We start from the raw sequence: 25272 nt of genomic DNA, 5'->3' as shown, positions 1-25272 counted from the left end.
GGAGTTAAATCAGTTTCGGTTCTTAAAACAGCTGCAAACTCTTCATATTATCTAAATATAAGACTTGGCAGCTGTAGCAGCATCTCAAGTGTTTTGATCAAAGCTACAATAAATGTTTGTGAATATGAAATGAAAAGGAGGCTTGGTGTTTGGAGCTTTGTGTTGCATTCTACAGCGCTCTCCTGTGGATAAAAGGGAAACTACATATTTCTGACAGTTTGTTCGTCTCGTTTCTCTGTTTTGAGGACGTTTCTCTCACAGCGATCGCTGAAGCTGCGTTTGGATTTTCTCATTTTTTCAGCAGCTGTTTTGAGCCTCCTTGTCTCCTCTGTCCTGATGTCCACCTCGAAATGAATCTTAGTGCAGCATCTTGAAGGATATTTGAGGAGAGAGGAGCTGTATTCCTGCACTCATGACGTTGGTTGATTTTACAGAAAATCAGAAAATACAGCAGCAGGATGCAAGAAAACAGAAACCAGATGATGCAGCTGCGTCGTATTTAACCGATGACGCTTTGCAACAGCTGCTCGGCTTCTCTTTCCTCGTTTTTGTCCTCGGTTGGAGGGACTGAGGCTCGATCAGAGGAGTCGAGGATGTACGAGCTGAGAAACTGAAGTGAACTGAAGTGTTGAGCAGCTGCGGTCCTTTACAGAAAGACTCGCTGGACGTGGATCTCTGGGAGTCGTGTTGCTCCTTTGTGACGAGTCATGACTCAGATCTGGTTCTTTACAAAGAAGCTTTGAAGGCTGCTTAAAAGAAATGAATTAAAGTGTAGCTCAGCGATGATTCAGGGTGAATCCCTGCAGGAAAAACTCCCAACCGCACTATTCTTTACTCAGAGATCATTAACTGAATAAGTTTTTGTTCTTTGTGTTCATTCAAGTTTGTTCCACTGAGAATCTGTCCAGGACAGAAATCTGCATCTTTTCTATAAATGTGGAGTTTTACATTCAGCAGAAACATTAAAATTACGCACAAATGCTTCTTCAAGGATGGATCTGATATTTAATATAAGTTAAATTTGCCTAAAATACAATTTTATTTCCTCCTAAGATACATTCATGGCACTGAAACAGCACACGAATGAAGGAAGTGCGACAAATTACAATTAGTTTGAGAAATTTGGACTCACGAGGAAAGAAAGGTGCAGAACAAAGAGATTTTCTCTGTTTATTTCAGCATAGTTTTTAGAGAACAGCTTCACTGATCGATCAATTGTTTGTTCTCTAAAATGTCAGGAAAATGTTGATCAGTGGTTTCAAATATCTTGTTTTAGCCACAACCCAAAGATGTTCAGTTTACGGTCATAGCAAAGAAAAGAAAAGAAAAGAAAATATTCACATTTAAAAAGCTGGAATTACAAAATTTAGGCTTTTTGTCCTTTAAATATTATGACTTTATTTTGAAATATTCCATTTTTAGGATCAGGAAGCTTTTATTGTCAGTGTAAACTCTGCATACAGCAAAATTAGGACTGCTGCTCCTCTTGTCACACAGAAAATGGAAATATTAAAACAAAAACTGAGGATATTGTTTAATCAAACAGTCAATTTAAATATAATATATGCAGAGGTGACGCACTGTAAGTAACATTAATGGATAGAGATTCAACTGTAGTATTAATTTAATATGTTACAAATAAGAAAATATAAATGTTGTTTTTGTTTTTGTGGTTAGTTATAAGGTTGTTTTTATGTTTTTTTCAGTAGATAGAGGTCTTATTGCTAAATATTTAGATTGATCTTCTTCTTCTCGTCTTCAGCTAATGGTTACTTTTGATGAAACGTTAGGTCCACAAAAACCCTTTTATAGAGCACCGAGGAATCTGCAATTATTCACATTTGAGAAGCTGGAACTGAGGAAACTTTGGCATTTATCCTTAAAACTGGCACGAGGATGATTTCTGCTTTTACGTTTTAAGTGAATTTCATTTATGTGGCACAGAATCACCACGTGCTCGCCTCAGAACACTTCAGACCTCCTCTAACGTTCTCCTCTCATGTTGTCGTCAAGTGTTTCATGCTCGTGTCGCCCTCCGCTGCAGATCCACGCCCACTACGAGCTGAAGAAGACGTCTCGTCACAGAAGGAACTTGGCCATCACCGGCGGCGTGGCTCTGTCCATCATCACGGCGCCCGTCATCGCCGCCGTCAGCGTCGGTAAGAAACGGCACAGCTGTGAGTTTGTTTCCTCAGAACCTGGACGCTCTGATGCTCATCACCTGGAGCAGAGTGAAGCTGAAAACTGAGACTGCATCGTGGTTTCGGCTTTTATACAGAGAACATAACATTAAAAAATAACAAACGATGGCACTTTTTATGAGGCAGACTCAGATCTGCAGATTGTGAAAATGTAGCGTCAACCATAAACTCTCTCTTGCTGTTTTGAACATCCTTTATTGGGAATCATACGGCGTACTTCCAGGTCAGAGCAGAAATTCTATCACAAACTAAACCTAGGACAAAATGAATCTCAATTTTTACACTGATTATCCACAGTTTTTTCTTTGAGTGACTTCTATGAAATACAGTAAATCAGGTCATATATAAACTGTTCAATCACCAAGTCTGTGCTTGTCTCCAGGTATCGGAGTTCCCATCATGCTGGCCTACGTCTACGGCGTCGTGCCCATCTCTCTGTGCCGAGGAGGCGGCTGTGGCGTGAGCAGAGGGAAGGGACGCGGCGTCCGGATCGACTTCGATGAGGACGACGGACCAATCACAGGTGAGCGCGCTGCACAGGTTATGATAACTTATAGAATCCTGAAAGACCAAACGTACTCAGAGGACCGTTCTCCGTCTGGTTCTGCAGTGGCCGATGCCTGGCGAGCCCTCAAGTCTCCGAGCCTCGGTGAGAGCAGCCTGGACGGGGCGGTCAGCGGCCTGAGCACCACCTCCCCCAGCGAGGGGCTCTCCGTGGCCCCCGGGACTCTGGGCGACACCCCCCACTTCAACACCCTGGCTGGTGGAGCTCTGGGGACTAGAACCAGCAAGTACAGCAGGTGAGGTTAAGTTCAGGAGGTGGTTTATGCCAGCTCTTTCAGCAAACGTAGTGGCGTGTCTGCACTTTAATATCATCCTGCTGTAAGGGGAAAACACTTGTTAGTATTTCTTTAGCTCTTTGGTGTTTCTTCAAAATAGTCTTGGTGGAACACTGCATGCAGGGACACGAGCACTGCCATCAAAATGGATAACCCACTGAAAAAAAAATTAGCATTGTAGCCGTCTTGCACCATCCAAATCCTCGGCAGAACTTAAAAGTTTCAGTGCTGCTCGGAGGGTGTTGCTGTTGTGTCCCACAGCGAAGTAGATTTTGAAAACAATGTCATGTAGATTGTAAAAACTGGAGAACAAAACCACCTGAGATATGCAGCCTTATACCTGCAGTCTACGTCAGGTGAGTTGGTAGACTAAACATGATGTCATAAGTCAGAGTTCCAAGTTTGCACCTATAAAAATCAAAAACCATGTCTTCCTTGAATTCATAGAGGTCGTCTCCTGTTGCAGCGACACTCTGCTCCCAGACAGCAACACCGGAGGTCCACTTATCTAAATATGTTAGCAGTTATGTTATGTTAGCAGTTATCAAACACCATCGACGACACACACTGGATCTTCTCCACTGTGCCAAAATGCCAAATCTTTAACTTAAATTTCATTTTGGGGAAGATGAGGAAAGGAAGGAAGACAAATGTAGCGAGCAGGGGAAGCGACGATTGTGTTGTTGTGGCCCAAAAAAAAAAATGTGTGCAATCACATATGTGCATTGAAGCATCTCTACACCGTCACGCCACAGTTCAGGTTGTTGGAATTAAGAGTTGTACCTCAGACACCTCAGAACGTTACAGTAGAACTTGGCTTTCAACTCTTCCTGGTGCACAACCGCCTGAATGTTGGATCATCCAGCTGTTTGCTCTGGTTTAAACTCCATGAAGAAGTTACAAATGTGCACCAGTGGTCACAAAAACATGTTTAACAAAGGTCCAGATATAGATGCTGCATTATTACGTGGCATCCCGACTCTCAGCAATTACTGCTCGCAAAAAACACAAAAAACTTTACTTTTAAACACAAAAATAAAGCATGCATCTCCCATAATTGTTGTTAAATGTTTCTAAGATTAGTTTCAGTCAAAAAGACAGTAAACCAGTGAATCTAAAAATGAATTTGTTGGTACTTAGCTACGAGCTAGCTAACTAGCAGAAGCCGTTGTATAAAAGATCCTGTTTCGTGGTCTGTGGGCAACTTTTGCTTCATGTTTTTCTTGTCTTCTTGATGCTCAGTGTTCTTACAGCAGTGAAGGTGGTTAATCAGAGTGTTTGTGTTGTTCCAGGCTGGAGGTCCAAGCAGGGGAACTCGCTAAAGAGTCGGCCCAGAGAGAGACAGGAAGCCTGGGAGCAGGAAGCGACTGCGCCAGCACCCGAGGAATGGCCGGATCCATCATCTCCTCCTACACTCTACCTGACAGGTGAGCCAGGACTGCGCTTCTTCTTCTTCTGCTTCTGCTTCTTCAGAGAGTGGTTCGGCTTCAGTTCCATCTGCTGCTGCGTCACATTTGTCCTGGATTTAACGCGATTGAGATAACACAATCAGAACTAATCCGATGACTTGGCATGTTGGCGCCACGATCACATGCTGTTGTCTCCTAAAGCTGCACAGATTCTCCTCGACATTACGAGCAGCTTTACTGAGACTCAGCAGCAAACACGCTATATCACAACATCACATCGTAGCGAGCTGTGCTTGTGTACAGGAAATACTGTTCCCTGTGCTGTGATCTGTCTTAAAATGGTAACGTTGGCTTGTTTGGTTAGAAATACGGATGTTTTTCTGTGAATTTGAGCAGATTCTAATATAACGTTGTCAAAATTAAAGCAGGATGCACGTGTCTGTTAACCAGCGATGTGTTCTTTAAGTCTTTTTGGCTATCTGAGGGTATCTGAGGCAGTTGTCTACTAAATTTTCTTTTCCTCTGTCATGTGATTGTCACCGCTGCTGAGCGTAACCAGAATTATTGTATAATGTTTACTAGAACTTACAAGTTGTATGATTGTAAATGTAAAACTTGCAGTGTACGAGGCAGTTTTTCAAAATATGCCTCTTCAACCGTTAAGGAGTAAAAAGTTTATTTTAAGCGTGCAGTGCACAGCGTTTGTCTCCCCCTTCTGGTACTGAGAGTAATTACACAAACATTGTTGGTGCATGTTTATGATGTAAAGTTTGGAGCATCAGAAATGTTTGTGGTGCTACAACTTTTTTGCTGCATTCACACACAAGAAAGTTCCCATTTTCCATCAATAATCTATAAAAGAAGTCTGTCTGACGGAACATCGTTTATTCCAATTGAAGAGTTTTTAGATATATTGAGTGTTTTTTGTAAAGACTGTCTGTGCTGGCTCCACACGTGCACAACTAAATGAGTGAGGAACCGGAGAGAAACACTGAAAAGGAAGACTTGGTTGCAAAATGGAAATATTACAGAATGAGAGAAGCGTCTCGTTATCTCCACAGACTCAGGACAAGCTCAGCACAGAATCATCACCACCAACGATGACCTTTTACTGCATTCACTGATTTTATTTATTATCGCACACTGATGGAAGTTTCATATTGTTTTGAGTCATGTGTTTATTGTTCAGATGCAAAGTAGCTGCTGGCTAACTCTGGTTCGATTATTTTAGGAAGTGAATAATAAGTTGATAAAATTGCTGCATCTACTCGACTCATTTGTGTGAACATTTAAATGAGCAGCTCTGTGTGATGAGAGCACAGCCAGATTCAACCTTCATCTAAAGCAAAGAAACTATTCTGAACGCCTTTACCAGCTTTACACTTTACACAGGTTTTTCAAAAGATTTTTTAATTTTCTGTTCAGTTTCTCTTGCCTACAAAATCACCCCATCGTGATAGAAACAACAGTTTTTTCCAAATTCAAGTCATCTGCTGAAAATTGGTGTATTTTTCCATATTATGAACTATTTTACAGAAACACTAAATCTCACACTGTCCGTTTTTCCCGTCATTGTGACTAAAACTTCCCGCGGCTGACCTGTTGTCCTTCTCTGCAGGGAGTGCACCAACCTGGAGATCCAGGTGGACATCGAGACCAAACCCAGCCATCTCTGCCTGACCAGCGAAGAGGACCTAACCCCGCATCCGGGCTCCGCTGCCATGGCGACCGCCTCCGGAGGGGAGGAGCCTCAGGACTGCAGCTCCAGAAGGGGCGGGGCCTTGTCGGGCTCGGCGCTGGGCCTGTCGCCGGGGGCGTCGATCAGGGAGGGGCTCCGAGACGTGACGCTGGCCCAGCCGGAAAGCATCAGGAGCGACCTGGAGATGTCGGACACTCAGTCGGACGACATCGCCGAGCTCACGTCGGACGACTGCGACTCGCCTCACCCGAAGAGCTGCCACCCGGCGGCCGGCCAGCAGCCTCAGCCGCCGTCCTGCCGAGCCCTGAACCCGTCCACCGAAGGCCTTCACTGTCCCGCAGACAGCAACGTCATCCTCTACGTCTGAGAGAACAGCAGCTCTCAGGATTGCACAAACCCCCCGAACATTTACGTTGAAACTTCACAGCTTTTCTTTTCTCTCGTTTGCTGCTTCTGCGACTCACAGACTTTTTTCGTCTTAAACACAGACAGCGTGGGTTTACTCTGTCTGTCTGTCTGTCTGTCTGTCTGTCTTATCTATCTACCTGCCAATCTCCTCTCTGAGCAAATTGTCAGGGCTCTACCTCTGAGATTTATAAGATGATGATTTATGTTTACTCCTCGGTGCAAAATGCCTTGGCTACCTAAGCAAAAAAAAAGAGAAAAAAAAAAAACAACAAAAAAAATACAAGAGGTACAAATTTTCCACAAAAACTGAAAATTTGCAAAATTCTGAAACAAGGTGAAACGTCACCAAGCACAGCAGAGAGAAGAGGATTGTTGGGAGAACAGATGTTTGCTGAGGACGAAGAGGATGTTTTTAACAGTGTGTGAGTGAATGTGGACTTTGTACTCGACTATTGTGGCTTTATTTTCCTTTTCTCCTCTATTTATATTCAGACGACCTTGAAATTGTATTATTTGCCGTGTGCATGAGTCTGCATGAGCCGCTCCCGGCGTGGAAGGTTTGAAAGGCAGCGAGTTTCTGTTACACTGGTGAAAGTTAAAGTTTACTTTAGAGGACGAAGCTGCACTTGAATCTCACTTTTCCTGCACAGAGTTGGAGGAGGACGGACACAGAGACAGAAAAAAGTGTGACAGAAACGAATGACGGCGTTCTGACAGCGACACGGAAAAGCCTGACGTAGCTGTGGTGAAAAAAAAGAAGCCATTTTATTGTATTGACTCAGAGAGAAGAGGAGGTTTGTGGCGCTGCTCTGCACAGATCTGCATCAAAGGAGCCTTTATCGTTTCACAAACAGCTTTCTGAGAAACCTTTATAAGCACAGGCAGAAGATACCTTTAATATTTAGAACATCTGTCGTCCACGAGTAAAACTAGAAAGAATTTTTTAATTTAAATCTTTATAACATTCACTTACAGACCCAACACTAGCTCTGACCGTTTAGTTATTCATCCCTACCGCATGTACACACTCAAATTCATAAATAAAGACATTTCTGCCGTAAATTGATGCAGAAAAAATCACTTTCTAAACCTACACTACCTTTGCGAGTATAAATTTATTAAAGTTTGACTTTATTCTCAGAAATGCAGAAACCAAAATCTGGCTTTAAACAAAATAATAAACTCTTTTTCTTGACATACTTACATTTAAAAGAGTTTTAGCTGTTTAACTTCGATTTTCATTTTAGATTAAATTACAAGCAAAGTTTTAAATCAAACCAAACAAAACTTCCATTTAAATGTTGGAGTTAATAAAGACTTGAACATTCACTTTAATCCATTTTTTTCTGACTTTAACTGTAATTACAGACTTTTTTTAAACTTCTGTATTTACAGTTTCCAGTTTTACAATGACATAAAACATCTCTTTAAAAAGCTTATTTTCGTCACAGTTTCCAGTTTTACAGTAACATAATATTTAACTTTTTCCCAGAGCTCTCAGCTACATTCTGCAGCCTTCATCAGTGCATTGAGGGAATGAGAATTCTCATTATGGCAGCTGTGGATGTGGAGGAAGGCTCTGGAAAAAAAGCTAGTTATAGGACTTCGTTTCATTTTTTTGCTGATTTTCTAACTGAAGGAGTTCTAAATTGTTAATTACTGCCGTCAGTAATATATTTTATACCTGGTAGAGAAACAGGGCTGCAATGAATCATCATTTTCTTTCTGGATTAATTTGCAGATTATTGATGATTCATTGTTTTTACAAAAAAAAAAAATGTCAGGAAATAATAATAAACTTAATTATCCAGATGAGTAAAGTGGACTTATTCTAGTTGTTTAAGAGTCCAAAAACTGAAAGAAAATCAGTTTACTGTTGTATAAAATGTCTTTATTGCCACTGTACATCTGAGTAGTTACATTTCAGAGAATAAAAGTGCAGCATTAAAAGATAAATAGATCCAATAACTCACATGGAGTAAATAAACTGGTAGAAGCATAAATAAACACATATATGACAGAATCCTCACATTGGAATTAACATTGATTTTGAGTATTTTGCATGAAATCCTCCCAGTTTTCTGCCTCTTTCACCTCTGAGTGAGTGTTTTCTTGCGGCCAACTGCACCTGATGTGTCGCCGTCAGAACTTCCTGTTTGTTTCTGCGTCGTGTGACCCGGTTGGTGTTTGGCGGTCGGCTGCCTTATCGACTCTCGCTGACCAACGCGACGACGACGCTGCTGCCGGCTGGTCTCCGCTGGTTTCGGTTTCTGTCCGACCCACTTGAACGTCGTGTTTGTGTGAACGACTGGACTCCTGATGAATGTATTTCTGTGTCCCACTTTGTTTGTTGAATGAGCACTTGTGCACTTTATCTAAATTTATCTTATTTATCTTTTTTTTTTTTTTGCTATTCCTCATCTGTTGCTGAGTTTTTATTTCAGTTGCTTACAAAAGTCTGTGGTACAACCAAAATAAATCACCTACCAGAGGGCCTTTTATGTTGGATGTAACTAAACAAGAGTTTGGCTCCAAAACTTCTCCGCTTTGTCTCGTTCATCACTCAGTATTTTTAACTTAAAGGTGTTTTTATCAATTCTGTGATGCAAGGACTGTAATTATTTTATATTTTCTCCTTTTAATTTATGTTCTACTAATCATTTCTACAAGTTTGGACGTGTCATTTTGGAGCCAAACACTTTGAATTCTGATGCCGATAAGCTCTTCTTAATCATTGCCTGACTTGTTTCTTAGCTTTGTATCACCTCCGTGCTTCTGTTTGAAAAGGTTTCCCACCAGGTTTTTCCTTTTAACCTGCGAGGAAATTACTTTGGGAACCTTTTTCATCTCAGAGTAGCTTTATGGATTTAGCTGCTTATGTGACTTGGCAGTGCTTTGTTTGGTCTACACTTATCACTAGTTTCTGCCTGCCTGCCTGTGAGGAAACACACGAATGTACCACAGACGGAAACCCGAAACTTCCTGAAAGAGTGCGAATGACGGATGGAAAATGTCCTTTTAGGAACACAGGTGGTCCTGTCTTTATTTGAAAAAGGTTTAGAGTATATAGATAGCAATATTTAAGTGTTATTATACTGTTTGTGTATCTCCTGTCACTGTTGAAGCCCCTGATCTTATGTGGGGTTGTACATGCAGGACTGTGAAAGACAACTTGTGGACCTTTTGGGGAAAAATAAATAAACACAATCTGATGTTGCACCAAAACAAGGATTCGTTGTGAGTTTTACTGAACGAGGAAATGTCTTTTAATGACTGTGTCACACCTGGAATCACTGATGAGCAAAAGAGTGAAGCTCTTCCAATCCACTGTACAGTCGTCCTCAAATGTATTCCTCCCATGAAAGAAGGAAAAAAAACATCTGTCACTGAAATACGTTGAAATTGACAAAAGTAATCCATCCATCCATTTTCTATACACCGCTTAGTCCTCACTAGGGTCATGGGGGGCTGGAGTCTATCCCACCTGACTCAGGGTGAAGGCAGGTTCACCTGGACAGGTAACCAGTCTATCACAGGGCTACACTTAGAGACAGACAACCAAGCACACTCACATTCACACCTACAGACTATTTAGAATCACCAATTAACCTCAACATGTTTCTGGACTGTGTGGGAGGAAGCCGGAGAACCAGGAGAGAACCCACGCTGCACGGGGAGAACATGGAGACTCCACGCAGAAAGATCCTGAGTGTCCTCACCGGGATGCCAACCGAGGACCACTGAGTCACCTTGCAGCCCCAAAGTTAAGACAGATTTCGTCAAAGTAAGGTAAAGAATATAAAACTAAAACAGGTGTTTAAAGGTCTGCAGTATTCATAAGTGTTCACCTTCTTCAAGTCATTATTCAGTCGAGGCATCTTTGGCTACAGTTACAGCACTGAGCCTGTTCTTGTTAGTCATTTCCAGCCAGAAGAAACCTGCTGCTCAAATAAAAATGTACCAGATAACTTTATATTCTGTAGTGTGTTGCGGCTCCAGCAGGAGGCGGTAAGAAGCACAAGCGCTTTACAGCACAGCAGCGTCTATTCACAGCAGAACACGTCGATTTACGGCTGTTTGGATCTGTCGCAAAGCGAAACGCGTGGAAACGGAGGAAGGTTAAAGTGACTTTTTTGACAGGCACGGTAAGTACACATACTTCACGATTATCGTCGACATTTTGAGTGCATGTGAACAGATGTGCCACATCTTCGAGTTTATTTGTCGTTTTTAAACATCGTCAGAGTGTAAATGTCGTAAAGTGAGAGCGGCCTGTCGTTAGCATGATGAGTGTCATTGAAGGAGGATGTGAGGAGCACAAACAGCAGAATAAAAACAACACAGAAATACAACCTGCTGACACACTCAGCCAGCAGTCAGGACTAATTTGTACATTTGCGAACTGACATGAGAGAAACGAAGCATCATGTTTGGCTGTTTGTTTAGTAAATGATCGTTTCCAGAGTTATCCGCTAGCTAGCGGGCTGCTAAGCTAACGCTAGCTGGCTGATAGACAAGTCATAAAGAAGAAAATGGAAAACAATAATTATTGTCGTCTTTTTACCAGATATTTAAAATATACATGTCTTTAGAAACGTATAATTTTGCAAACTGAGGCGCTATTTTCAACAGCTGACAACAGGTTACGTTTAAATGTGCGTCCTGTGCCTGCTAAAAATACAAAACATCTCACAGGTGAAGCATGATGTTACTGGTGAAATATAAAAGTTTAAGCTTATTTAGTACATAAGGATTCCTGATATCTGTATTATATTTAATAATGAAGTCGATACAGACAGCATGACTTATTGTCATAACTTACAGTGACCAGATCACCACTAATAACAGTTCATGTTAGTAAAACCTTTATGTTTGTGTTTCTGTCTGCTTCAAGTTTCATTTGAACTTTGTTGTGTTTTGCTTTATTAGTTTATTAGTACTATTACTTTATTAGTAGAGCTGAATGACATGTAAAAACAATCACTTTAAACAGATGCTGCAATCGTGGTTTTCATGAGAACTTCTGTAGAAATGTTTGTTTGTTCATTTCTTTCCATTGTGGAAAAAATATCTGCAAGTGATTCATTTGATTTTTGTTGCCTGATTCTTTAAGTTTAAACAATCTGATTTGTCGGCCACAACATGTCGTTAGCAGTTTACAGCAGCGCTTCATTTATGTTGACGCGTTTAATGACTTTAGTTCAGCTTCTGCACTTTGAGTGTTGCACTTGTCCACGTTGTGATTTCGATGTTATTTCAATGAATTGTTCAGCTCAGTTTAAGCGTACCATTTCACTCATTTTGTGTTTTAGTCTCTCTTTTTTAAACACTGAGACCTCTTTGAATTATGATGGCAAGGACAAAGCTGAAAAATTCAACAATTTCAAATTGAACTTGTTATTTCAAACTCTGCAGTTAGAAAATCACAAAGCGTGTTTATTTAGGACAGATGTTATGTGGTGTCTCTGACCCAGAGTTTAAACTGTCTTGTCAGTGTTTTTACATATTCATGCTGTCCTCCCTGAAGCTTGACTTAAAATATGTCTCTAAAATCAAATCACAATGTGGGTCAGAAGAAACTGCAAACTGTAATTAGATGTAATCCCCAGGAGATCAGCATTATTCCACTTATCAGTGTGCACAAAGCAAAGAATATGTCTGCGCTGACGTCAACAACAATTCTAAGACCAGCGTTCAAATGACAGTAATTTCAATTTCACATTAAACAAAAACCTAATTATCGACCGAATCTGTTTCATTTTGTAAACCAAAACTTTGTTTCTGCTCAAAGTCATCTTTGAACGATGCAGCAGGAAAACAAAGTCTTGGTTTTTACTGTAACAGGCACCTTTTATTTCAACCAGAGGAAAATACCCAATTAATAGATATTTTTTAGCTATTAAATTTATCGGCAACCTTTTTGTTAATCGGTTGGACTCATTTTTTAACAAAAAGGTCTGAATTGTTTAAGTCCAGCCTTTTAAATGTGGCTGTTTTCTGGTTTCTTTCCTCCTCTGTGTCAGTAAACTGGATCTCTTTGTGTTGTGGAGAAAAACACACGTCTGAGGATGTCGTTTTGGGCTTTAGGAAACTCTGATTGACATTTTTCATTATTTTCTACCATTTTGTAGACTCAACAATGAATTGTTAATTTGAGAATATAATCAGCAGATTAAGTGACAATGAAAATAATCGTGAGTCTTATTCCCTACTGATGACGCTCTAGATTGAATCCTAACAGTGCAGTTTCTCTCAATACAGCGCTCTGTGATCTCCATGGTTGATACTCCTGCTGCTTTGTCTGCTCTAATATTGTGTTGTAAAGAATTTCTATATCAGCTGTCCTCTTCTCTGCCTTCCCTCATCTCACCCACTAAATCTCTGTTCTTATTATTTCTCCTCCCCGCTCCTCCTCCAGCAGCATCATGCCGTTCGTGGACCTGCAATCTCGGTTGGGGATCGACCTGGACCGCTGGCTGCTGCTGCAGAGCGGAGAGCAGCCCAACAAGCAAGTGGCGCGCTGCCAGGTCTTCGAGAAGGAGTTCGTCAAATGTGCTCATGGCATCGGTTTGACCCGCGCCATGAAGGAGTGTCGGCTGGAGTATGATGATTTCTTCGAGTGCCTGAATAGGCGGAAGCTTGTGAGTCCACTCAGACTGCACTGCTTCTGGTTTGAGCTCTTCTAGCCTTTAAATAGGAGCACAGACCTGTTGTCAGTGTGTTATACAAATCTAAGACTCATTGTTAGAACTCTAAACCGGCCTGTGGTTACATGTAGGACTGCTGAGCTGTAGTTTGAGTAACCAGATGTTGCACTGAAGGTCATCCGTATACATTCTGGTTTTATTTTATTACTGAGCTCATCTAGTAGAATTTACCAGTACAGTGGAAAACAGAAATCAATGTCCATGTATCAGGCAGTGACGGTTCATGCTGTGAAGTGACCCGTTTCGACTTGTGGGTTTGATTTTCACCAGCAGCACCTGCTTTTCAATGATCTGACCTCTTTTTAAAAACATGTGGCTGCCTCTTATTGGAATGCTAACATGAATCCACTGTGTTAGAGCAAAAGCCAGAATTATTTCTGATTCCTGAGCGCCACATGCTGCCCTGTCGCCATGTTCGTGTCTATGAGATCCTCTCTGGGTGAAGTCTGGTTCTGTAGCGTTGCCTTACTTACGGCTAAACCACACATTCGTCCTCCTCGAACTTCCAAACAACACAAGTGCGGTGAATGCAGCTGGAATGTCATTTTGTGGACACTGTGTATTGGTGGTAGTTTTAAAACAAACGCCTTTAGTGCTTTAATGTTGTAAAAGAGTCAAACATGACCTTGTTAGGACGCTTTTAAAAGCTTTTCTGCATCACTTGTGTCTTAAGATAAAACACTGCAGCTGCCTATTTGAACATAATCTGAGCTTCTTCTTTTTCGGGCTTTGCCTCTTATTCCTTCAGCTCTGAAGTTTTCCGCCTTCAGCACATCCATAAACAAACACACCATGCTTCAGTTGCTTGTAGACTCCCTGATGTCTAAGTTGGCTCATTCAGAAGTTTGGCCTCAGCGGCTTTAGTATTAAACATGCATTTCTGTTGACATGTGCTGCATTAAACTGGCTGATTTTTGCACAGAGTTTGGTGTGTTTTATGTTAGGGAGGAAGAAAATATGTCGAGCAGTTAAAAAATCAGCTTACAGCATCTTTAAAAAGCACCCAGACGTCTTACTTTGGAGGTTTTTCAGGTTCATCCAACTGGGAGGAAACAGTGAGGTAAAGCTCTGGAGGGGTCGTATATCTCCTGTGGCCTGGGAACGCCTCAGGGAGGGAACTAGAAAATGTTTCCTACATGTCTGAAATGTCTTCTTTAGCTTGCTGCTGCTACAACCCAACTCTGGAGAAGAAAAAGGACGGTGTGTTTAAACTAGAAGTGGTTGACTAAACGTCAGCACAGCGGAGCAGAGTCGGACCTCCATGACAGAGTTCAGGTGTCAGCAGAGGGCAGACTGACAGATGAGCAACTCGCTGCTCTTCAAAGTGCTGCAGCAGCAGAAAGTTTCAGCCTCGGTTCAGACGCCTCGTTTCGCTTGTTAGTCACGTCTCGTTCCTTCAAACCAAACACAGCAGGAAGGAGTGCTGATTTAATGTCGGCTTCAGGCTCGAGGTCTGACATTCAGTTTCTATGCACTGATTAGGTCTGATGGTTGCTTGTGTAACAGCGGTGTGAGGAACTTTAGCATCAGAGTTGCATCACAGCAGCCGGTTTGAGAGCAGGACGACTGATTTGGGTAAAAGAACTAATTCTGATCTTTCTGTCAGATGCTGTGATTTGATTTGTGATGTTTTAAGTGTAGTTTCAGGTCAGCGTTCACTGAGGAACAGATTTAAACATGTGATGGAGCAGAACCACATCAGATAGCATCACAAGTGTGACCGTCACACAGCAAGGATGGCAGGAATTTATGGAAACACTGAGATGACAGTTTAACTCTCTGAGGGGTTTTCTTTGCTCCTCTCACATTTTTACTCTCTGTGGCTCCTTTTTCTTTGCAACACAAAGTCCTGAACCTCGATACAAACACAACAACCAAGAAGAAGGAGAGAGAACTCACGTCTTTGGTGCTAAATAACAAATCCCAGAAATTATAAAAAAAAAGAAGAACAAGCATTAAATTTCTTTCATTATATATTTCACAAAACTTTAAAAAAACCTTCAATCAACATGTGTAACATTTTTTCCAAGTTCCCGCTGGTGTTCAACACTGACCAATAGGAACTCTACGTAGATGTTGCTTCTTGCATTTTGTGTTTGTTTTCTGACTGCAGCCTGAAAAGTCCAGGAGCTCTGGTCATGTGCTGCTGAGTCAATGTTGTTGGAGTGCAGAGTTATTGTTGTTTTACATACAATCTGGTGCAAATTTTTAAGTTTAACATGTAGAATGAAGTGATTTTGATGAAATATTACAAGTTTAAGTTGAGATTCAGTCAATTTTCTGGCTGAAGATGATGATTAGTTCAAAGACTGTCGTAAATATTGACGAGTCTGACAACTCTTCTTTTTTCTTCTATTTTTTTTACATTCTCTACCTCTGATAAATGGTGATTTTTCAAAAACAACATGCCATTCAAACCCACTGGCAGGTTTTTGGGGTTCAGAGGGTTGAACTCTCAGTCAGATGTGCTGCATAACATAACTCCTCGCCATCTGTGTGTTACCGTCTTCTTCACTTTTACAAACAACTTCTGAGCAACAACCTAAAACACTGAAAACTTCAGGTTTTGTCGAGGATTTGTTGGAGGTGTGTCCGAAAAGTTCCAGGACTGGTGTCACTAAACACATGTTTCAAATCCAAACTACAAGTCTTCCCCTTCAAAATAATCCTCCTGGAGTCTAACACACGTCTTCAGCCTTCTCCATGCACTCCTGGAAGGATTCTTCCAGGATCTTCTGCAGCTCTGTCGTCGCAGCCATCTTGATGTCGTCCACGTCTTCTAAACGGGTCCCCTTGATGACCCCCTTGAGCTTGGGGAAGAGGAACAAATCCCACGGAGCCAGGTGGGGTGAGTAGGGAGGTTGCTCCAGCACGGAGATGTTCTTCTCAGCCAGGAGCTGTGGGATGCTCAGTGAGCAGGTTGTCATGGTGAAGCAGCCATTAGTTGTCCTGCCACAGCTCTTGCCTCAGGATTTCTTTGTAGATCGTCTGAAGGTAAAACTCCTAGTTTGAAGTTTGGCTTTGAAGTCTATCTTTTGTGACGCCAGTCCTGGAACTTCTCTGACACACCTCGTGTTGTGTGATGCTTGTTCTGTACATTCAGTTTTAATCCCAGTTCTTGTCTCCTTTCACACAAATATTTCTTCCAAACACAGAAAACCAAAGCTGCATCTTCCTTTTGACCCCAATACAACTGCGATTAGTTTAAAGAAATGAAAACAAGACAGAGCATTTGTCTCCTCTATATACAGCCGTTGGGATTTGCATCATTATTTTAAACTACAATCTTGATTTGAAATCGATTAAATGGAAATGCTGCTGAAGTCACTGCCAAGGCACATGATATCTGTGAAGACCCTCTGCGTCTCTGCTGGATTTTTCAAGCGTCCGACTTTCCAGCTCAGAAGCAGGTCTGCAGGGAGATGTTCTGGTAGAGACGACAGGCCTGTTTTTCACATGAACACAAGGTGCAAGAAGTAAAAGATCAAGTCGCTGTGATGGTGGAGGGCTGCAGAATGTTCTCCTTCTCTGCTTTGTTGTGCCTTAAACTTCATCTCTCCTCCTTCCTGCAGCACGAGCGGCTTTACCAAATCCGTCAGCAGCGCGACAAGTTGATCAAGGAGGGAAAATACACGCCGCCGCCATGTCACACCGACAAGCACGAAGATTCGCCGTGAGGAAACGGCCGCTCTGCTCCCGTGTGTAGTAACTCAGATATTTCCTGTTCTCTTGGACTAGTTTGCAAATAAATGCTTGCATCCACACTCGTCTTCTTCAGCTTGTCTGTCCTTCTTTGTCGTCTTCTTCTTTTCCCTACGTGCTGAGATTTGTACATTTTTCATTTTCCTGTTTTTTTTTTTTTTTCGTTCACCGGCTGCGTTTACAGCAGGGGTCTTCAATCCTGGTCCTGGAGGGCCACAGTCCTGCATGATCAGCTCATCATCAAGCTCTGCAGAAGCCTGATGACGATCCTGATCATTTGAATCAGGTGTGTTGGAAGAAGGGAAACATCTAAAACATGCAGGATTGTGGCCCTCCAGGACCAGGATTGGACACTCCTGGTTTACAGGCTCATGACTGATGTACAAACCTCAGCACGCAGCAATACTTTATGTAAGAACTGAGTTAAGTCGTCTGCAGTGAAACGATGCGGTGGGTTTTAATTCTGTTGAGTCCAGTGTTTCCACTGGGAAGGAGATTATAACCAGGAATTAACATGAAACCTTCCAAAATAGATCAAACAAAATCAAGAATTTACTCTCAAGGACTCGACTATCAATGGTAGGTACTTTTACTTTCCTGTTTTGCTGCTGCTCCACTACACGAGTACTTAGAAGTTGCTTTAAAATTGAAATTCCACATTAAAAAAAAAACATGTTGGACCTTTAAAAATAATATGCAAAAGACTTAGAATGTGTTAAATTTAAGCAGCTACAACTGTGAAGTCCTGCTGATGGCATCAATAGTTAGACTTTCATAATGAAATGTAAGCTAGCAGACCACTGACGGATGCTTTTTCATCCACTGATGCTTGATAACACTGATGCTGGGCAGCATTTCATACATAATCTGCTTCATATGGTGCAAAAAACCAAAGAAAAACATTCAAATTTGAATTGAACTGACAGATTTTTTGGCATTTCAGCTCACTTTTACTTCAGTAACCTTTATAGTCCAGCAGCTTTTATAAAACAGTGTGACGTGGCTTCTTTTACTCAAGTGAAAAACTGCATAAGTCACATGTTAAAATGTCTGAAAAAACTGAACAGCTTTAAGTTTGCTCATGTACTATAATGCTATTTGTTTAATTTCTCTGAAGTGTTGTTCTGTGAAGCCTGATGTGGACGCCACCAGTCTGCTGGTGATAATTGGCCTGATTGTGATTTAAATCAGGATTTACCAAACGTTTTACGCCCACGTTGGAGCAGAAGTGGATCCAGTTTGTGTTTGAGCGTTTAAACCCAACACAGCAGCAGTTGTTCTGACTTCCTGTCCCCCACAGCTCTGTAAATCCTCGTTTATCGTCCCTGTTCTGGTCTGCACTTTGCTCCGCAGCGTCTCGGCTGTAAGTGGAAGTCGAGCTGCAGTTTATTTTCTTAACCCACTGACCTAATTTTGAGTGGATTAGCGGTAAACGCTCCCGAGGGACGACCGGGCCTCCGCCACCAGAGATAGATATGAATGGATGATCTCTGACATCCTGCATTCAATTAGCGGCCTGTAGCTCCGGCTGATGGGGTTAAAGAGGCTGCAGGAGGCCACCAGGTGGAGCCACGAGCTCAGAGGAACAAGTCAACCTGTCAGGGCTCATGGCTGCTTACAGCAAGTGGAAACTTCAACTCAGCTTCATGGCTGCGTTCATGTTGTTTAGACAGTTTGAAGGCTTCAGGTGCTTCTGTGTTTGAGAACAAATGATAGATTTGCTTGTGAGGACAAAGAGGTCGATTCTTCTGCAGCAGTTCTGGAATAATGAGGTGTTTAGTGTCATTTAGAGAAGTTTAATTATATCTGTGTTTATTGCTGCACATGTTGAGTCTCAGGTTTTGAAATGAAAGCTGACTCTTCTTACAGACCATTAACTGTTTCTGGTGGGTTGTTTTTTGTTTCTGTCTCATTTTTCCTCACTGTGGGCTCATTTTTCACTATAATATGAATTCCTGCACCTCAATGGAAACAGAACAACCATGACTAGAAGGACAGAGAACACAGAAACGTCTTATGTGCAATACAACATGTTTATAGGGACATAAGCATAAAAAAGAGTGTTGAATTTCCTTGATTATTGGTTTTACAAAAATTACAAAAACAAAACATCAACATGTCCGACTTTTCCAAAGAGTGAACCATACTGGCAAAAGAAAGGAAAAAAGTAATTCTACACATGACAAAGATTTAACTTCTTATATTTTTATTAGTTTCCAGACTTGTCTCCTCTCTGCTCTGTGCAAACAGCCTGCAGCTCAGAATAAAACTTTTGTCACATTGCTGTCGGTCAGTGAAGATCTTTTAGTTTCACTGAGAAGTGCAGAAGTTTTTTTGCTTTTTACAGCATGTGTTCAGAGCAAACCCTTTATTTTTGGTTAATTTTTTACATGTAGAATAAAGTGAATTGATTGAAGCATCCTGATTTCGTTTTTGGACGGAATCACGTGTCACAGATGTGTAGTTAAAGGAACAAAGTTTAAAATGTATTGATTCGCTCTGTTTTTACTTCCTGTGGCTCCGATAAATGGTGTAGTTGTTTTTATTTAACCCTTTATGGGCCTAGTGAGCATATCTGGTAACTTCCTTGGACGTTCAACATGTCCACCCTGTGGCTCTCCTTGAGGATGAAGAACCATGTGCGCTTTGATTTAGTTTTAATATTAGTGCCAACATGCCTACCTTATGAAAAATGTCACTAAACAAATGTTCCAGGCTGCACTTTATCAACGTTTTGTTACTGGTTTGTATTGAACTCCACTTTGATTTATTTTTGAGATTAGTGCCAAAACCACAACCCCAAGAACAATGTGACTGGATCAGCTTTATAAATACTTAGTTACTGGTTGTGTAGGTATCATTACCTCAAACTGAAATGTTTCTAAATGTTTTTTGCAGTTTGTTACTTTTTTGTTACTTTTTATTTAATTTAATTTTAATTTATTATTATTAATATTTTTTTAAATTTCATTTCATTTATTTATTTTTAAGCGTTGATAGGCAAATTACCACATATGATAACTGTATTAATCTTAATTTACAACCTTTTTTTTTAAGTCACAGAAGTAAAAATATCTTGAAATCTCCTTCAGTTACACACTAGGTTTGTATTTCAAGGAGTGCCCTCTAAAGGGTGAAGCACGTTATCTTTTATCTTTGGAAACTGCCGGCGGGTTTTGAGGTTCAGAGGGTTTGAACTGAAATGAGTTTTGTATCCGTCGCCAGAGTTACATAACTGAGGTTGGACCTGCAGATAAAGTTTAGAGAGAAACTCAGCAGATTAATAAACAGATGGGGGACGAATTAAAGGAAAAACCAACATCTAGTGTCCAGTGACAGCTTCAGTCACGCTGATTCTCCAGAACTCTGCTGGAGAAATGAAACGCTGCTCGTCTAAAAAATATTCTCTGATTTAGAGTTTTATTGACGATGATCAATCAGATCAACTTGGTATTGATTTGCATCAACAGGAAAATGTCAGTATGACAGTATGACGGAGTCACCAGATCCCCTCAGACAGAGGCTGAGGTTTCTCACTTAATTTGTCACCTTTTAGTATAAATAAGCAAATATTTATTTTAATACTCAGAAGTTCTGCTTCTCTTTATTTTTTGTGTTTTGGTGAAATTCTGGTGGGAAACGTTGAAGTTTGAAACCTCCATATTCCTAAAACCCTGATAATTGTCCTGATTGCAGGTTGATTTATAATAAAGATAATATTGATAATTACAGACGGCCAGAAAGAAAAAGAGGAATACAGTTAAACACAGCAAAATATTACAGAATAAATAAAAACAACAAACACCAACAGACACAAATAGAACAATAAAAGCACCAAATCTGCCAAATCAAATCAAAGAACAAATATAAACAGATAGAATGTAGGGTAAAATCATAAAGTCAAGAGTAAAAAGGGCTCCGAGCTACAAATCTCAAACGCTAAAAATAATTTTTCTAAGAAATAGTTTTTTTTAAAAAGAGTTAAGTCATTTGCAATGAAGCGATTCCTTCAGTTTCAGTTCAGTCCAGTGTTGTCCCTGTGAGGGAGATTTTAACCAGAAATTAACATAAAACTTGTCAAAATAAGCAAAATACTACATTTTGTCAGCATTAAACCACAAATGCTTTTTGTGTTTTGGTAGGAAAGTCTGATGGGAAAGTTAAAATTTAAACTTCCATATTTCTAAAATCTCTTGATTATAGTTTGTTTAATAACAATAATAATATTATATTATTATAATTATAGACAATCCAAGAAAAAGGAGGACACTCAAGAAGAGCACTAAACAACAGAAGGCCAGAAAAAACGAGAAATTATGTTTAACTTGGTTAAAGAATTACAAAATAAAAGCATCAAATTTGACAAATGAGAGAAAAAACGAGCAGAAATAAAGAAAATCGAGGGTAAAACTGTAAAAACAAGGACAACATGTGAGTGTTAATTATCAGACGGAGCTCAGAGGCTGATATAGATTCGATATTACAAAACAAACTAAATGTGACTCCTGTGGCTTTAACAGCAGATCACATGAGCACTAACTAAAAGCCCAAACTGTTGGAGTGAAGCTGAACCTCCCCGGAGGTTTCTGGCTGCATTTCTGCCCACGTGTGGATGAATAAGTTTCCACGAAGGCTGAGTCACAGAGTCTGAGAGCTGCCGGACTCATTGTTTTCCACTTTGCATCCAAATCAGCATCGTTGCACTGAGGCTCAGTGATCAGGGCTCCGCTGCAGCAGGTTAACGGGTCAGGACTCACAGGATCACAGCATCCACAGCTCATTTCACACTTTTACTTGACAGGAGGAGCTTCTCTTTTCATGCATTTTAACCCTGATTAGACTGAATCAGTGGAGCTTTGTTCAATAATTAACTGCAGCAGCCTCGGCGGTGAACTTTACTCTTTGTTTATGGACTCAGCAGCTCCGGCTTCCTGCACAACATTAGCTGCTGTTTGATTAAAGAGCCGCAGATAATCCGGAGGGCTGATCGGCTGCGATGGAGGAGAGTCGGGATTATCCTCCATCAGAGTTCCAGACACCGACCAGTTCATCAGCCAGTGATTCCCATTTAACCCAGTGACTTATCAGCCAGACAGCCTTGAAGGGAAGCCGTCTGTAGTGACACTGACACAGAGCGTCCTCATCATCACATGTTGTGTCCTTCTGCAGACCTCAGGCCTCGTAATCTCCTGTGAGTCGAAGCTCAGTAGATTTACTTCAAAGACGTGTAAAATAAAGACTAAAAGCTGCCTCGACCCCAGAAAAATAGAAGAAAAAACTTTAAAACATGTAAAATGTTAGCAGGGGAACACCACATGACTGCCTGTCTGTAGTGCTGACATATTGTTTTTATGTTTTCCTGCACAAAGGACAATTTATTTAAAAGCTTTATGCAGCCACAGCGATCAGATGTTACGTCAAATGTACTCCGACACCCACTGTGCCCTCAACAACAAACACAGAGTTGATTTTCCCCTTCATGAAGTCAAGAAAAATGTAAAATTACTATCATTAGAACACATCATCTGTAGCTTTTAAACTCATGCTGCTGCCTCTCCAGACCAGGACGCTCCTGTAAAACTGAAATTTAATCTTAATAAGACTTTTATTGGTAAAAGAAAGGTTCAAAAATTAAAAAAAAAAAACTAACTAAAAAGTGCAGGATGACGATGAATGAAGTTAAAATTATGTTTTTGCTGTAAAAAGAAAAAAAAAATCGACAATATTTGGTTAAATGTGTGATGAGCAATAGAAACGGTTTCAGTTTTTAACAGTTTAAAACATCTTTTTATTAACGCATTAGTTTCCAAACTACTTGACTTGTGACTGACGGGTTAGAAATTAGCGTTACGTCATTGCAGGTTTTTATAAATTCTGATCGATGTTTTCAACTTGTAGGAGCCTGATGAGGTAAATATGCAGAGATTTCACAAAAGGTTCTAAAACTGGAGTGTAACATGACCCTGGGTTTGTGTAACTGGAAAGACTTAAGACCAAAGCTTATTATTAATTTGAGTTATTAGTGGCCACCTGATGAATTTTACACACATTTTTAGCTTTATTTTGGTCTCCACCAGGTAGATGCTAAATATTTACTTAGATAGTAAATATTTAGCTTTTTAGCTGCGAAATTATTTTCAGCAGCTTGTCCCGAACATTCAAATTTATAGTGAGGACAAGTTTTTTTTCTTCTTTTTCTTAATCTAATAACCAGGAGTAAAGAGAACAGCGAGAAAATAATCAATTATGATGAGTTTGTTCTTATTTTTGTAGTTTTTAACAGTCTGGTGGGAAAAAAAGACCAACATTTGACAAAATTCCAAAAGTTAGAGAGCAAATTAACATGATTTTATAGCTGTTACGTGGATTTTTATATCTTGCAACTTTAGAAATATCAAACATTGTAGCTGTTAAATGTAAGTGGTAGTTCTTGTTTTTGGTGTAAGTTGTCTGTTGTTAATTTGTTTTTTGTTGTTTTTTTCCCTATAAACTGGAGAACGCCACACTAACTTTTTAAAATCTCAAATGATCACAACTGAAAATGTTCCCAAACTCACTGACTTAGTTGGATTTGTTCTTAAGACAAGTGTTGACCTTGACATGTCCTTCGACAGGTTCTCTAACAGTCTGAACAACACTAAACTCTCCAGGCAGGTTTAGTAGAAAGTAAAACCAAAAAATCCACTTTTATTAAGTTTCCTCAACTTAAATTTTAGTTTTCAATCAGCTGGTGCAGAAATCTGAGTTGAAACTCTTCACAGTATGAAGTTGATGCAACTACCAACAGCATTATGTCACCTCAGCTCATAAAAATCATGTTTCCAACTTGGACTGTTTGTGTAAATCAGTGAATCTTTGGGAAAATGTCTCTTGAATGATGTGTTGGAGGGTCTCTGAGGCTCTCCCACCTCCTCTGCAGCTGTAATCAATTGCTTTTTGAGCTACTCCCTGCTTTCCTCCAGCTGTTTGTGCGTGTGTGTGCGTGTGTGTGCGGGGATTATAAACGCTCAGATTAATAGGATGTGCTGTGATGTAAAAGCGCAGATCTCATCCAGCGCTGCGTCTTTTGGCTCCACAAACATGTGAATGAGTCGCTGCAGCAAATATGTCACTGAAGAAAAAGGAAAAAAACAAACACGTGAACGCCCTTTTTTCTTTTTCCTTTCCTCCCTTAATTTCAGAGAAAGTGTGCGTGTGTGTGTGTGTCAGTTGCGAGGCTTGCGTTTGCGTGTGCGCGTCTCGGTGCGGGTTTGGCGCTGGATGACGCAGGAGTCCACCCAAAAAATCTCTATTTCCGCGACACTTAACACGCTCAATAGACATGGGTTAAGTGTCGGAGCCGTGAAAACAGCCTATTGAAGAGAAAGAGAGAGTGGAGCCGGAGAGGAGGGCTGCTGGGGGGGCTGCTGGAGGCGAGAGAGCCGGGGAGAGAGAGAGAGAGGCGGCGGGGGGAAAGGCGGAGGAACAGGACAGCCATTACCATTCACGATCACGTTGCCTGCCCTGCTCTTCTCTCCAGCCTCATCCACCGGCTCCGTGTCGGCTCGGTTTTGGTGGAGGAACACCGCTAGCAGGAGCCTCGAACGGCGGAACATCCGGAGCTTTTTCCATCCATCCTTCCATCCATCCGGCCCGGGGAACGAGAGGGAGCAGCGGCGGCAGCATCCCCGGCCTCCCGTGCGCTGTGCTCGGATTGCAGGACCGCTGCTGCCCGGTGTAGGTAAGCGGCTCCGGAGCTCATCAAACCATCATTTTTAGGAGCTGTCAACCCCAGAGATGCTATAAAACACTCACATGCGCTGCGATCTGATAATTATTCTCACTTTAAACTCATGAGATCTCACTTTAAACCCAATTCAGGCGCATATTTAATTGGCTTTTATCGGCTTATACGCATGAATGCTGTGTTTTCTTGCTTCCCAACGTGTTGATCATGGCCTCCACGTTTACTGACATTCATTTCCAACACACTGTTATATTCACATTTACGGATCTGATGCCTTTTTGTGCGCCGGAGGGTTGGGCTGGAAACGGGCAGCCTGCGCGGAGCCACGGTGAGGGTTTGTGGGTCGTGAGAAGGCTGCCGAGGCTGTTCCCCCCGTTAATGAGAGACCCAGCGAGCAGCACAGAGGCAGCATTTTCACTCAACAAATGGATAAATGTAATTAGTTGGTGTTGTGTGTCCAAAGCCAAGCGGCGGCGGAGCGGAGTGTTTGTGCGCCGGACAAAGAGCCTCCTGCGCCCAGCCTGATCCTGCAGCCCCCCAACCACAGCAGCTCCATGTCTGATGTCCATTCATGCAAACAC

At 41.2% G+C, this 25272-nt stretch overlaps 2 protein-coding genes across 2 annotated transcripts in view; both read left to right on the top strand.

Moving 5' to 3' along the window:
- rnf19b (ring finger protein 19B) overlaps window positions 1–9784 on the top strand; it is a 56266-nt gene extending 46482 nt beyond the window's left edge. Inside the window, exons 6-10 of the mRNA XM_008303140.1 lie at window positions 2045–2159; window positions 2584–2724; window positions 2812–3001; window positions 4333–4467; window positions 6068–9784. Coding sequence (XP_008301362.1) covers window positions 2045–2159; window positions 2584–2724; window positions 2812–3001; window positions 4333–4467; window positions 6068–6515 — 1029 coding nt within the window. The 3' untranslated portion in view covers window positions 6516–9784. The remainder of the gene's footprint in view (window positions 1–2044; window positions 2160–2583; window positions 2725–2811; window positions 3002–4332; window positions 4468–6067) is intronic.
- An 806-nt stretch (window positions 9785–10590) lies between these two features.
- Window positions 10591–17027, top strand: ndufs5 (NADH:ubiquinone oxidoreductase subunit S5). The gene is made up of 3 exons (XM_008303139.1): window positions 10591–10701; window positions 12978–13197; window positions 16836–17027. Exons 2-3 carry the CDS (start codon window positions 12982–12984, stop codon window positions 16938–16940), a joined length of 321 nt encoding a protein of 106 aa, XP_008301361.1. The 5' UTR covers window positions 10591–10701; window positions 12978–12981; the 3' UTR covers window positions 16941–17027.
- Window positions 17028–25272: the final 8245 nt, after the last annotated feature.

This window comes from Stegastes partitus, unplaced genomic scaffold (assembly GCF_000690725.1).
Source record: "Stegastes partitus isolate 25-593 unplaced genomic scaffold, Stegastes_partitus-1.0.2 Scaffold1944, whole genome shotgun sequence".
In the NCBI taxonomy this organism is placed as follows: domain Eukaryota; kingdom Metazoa; phylum Chordata; class Actinopteri; family Pomacentridae; genus Stegastes; species Stegastes partitus.
Note: the sequence above shows the minus strand (reverse complement) of the source record. Positions and strands in the feature narration are given on the sequence as shown.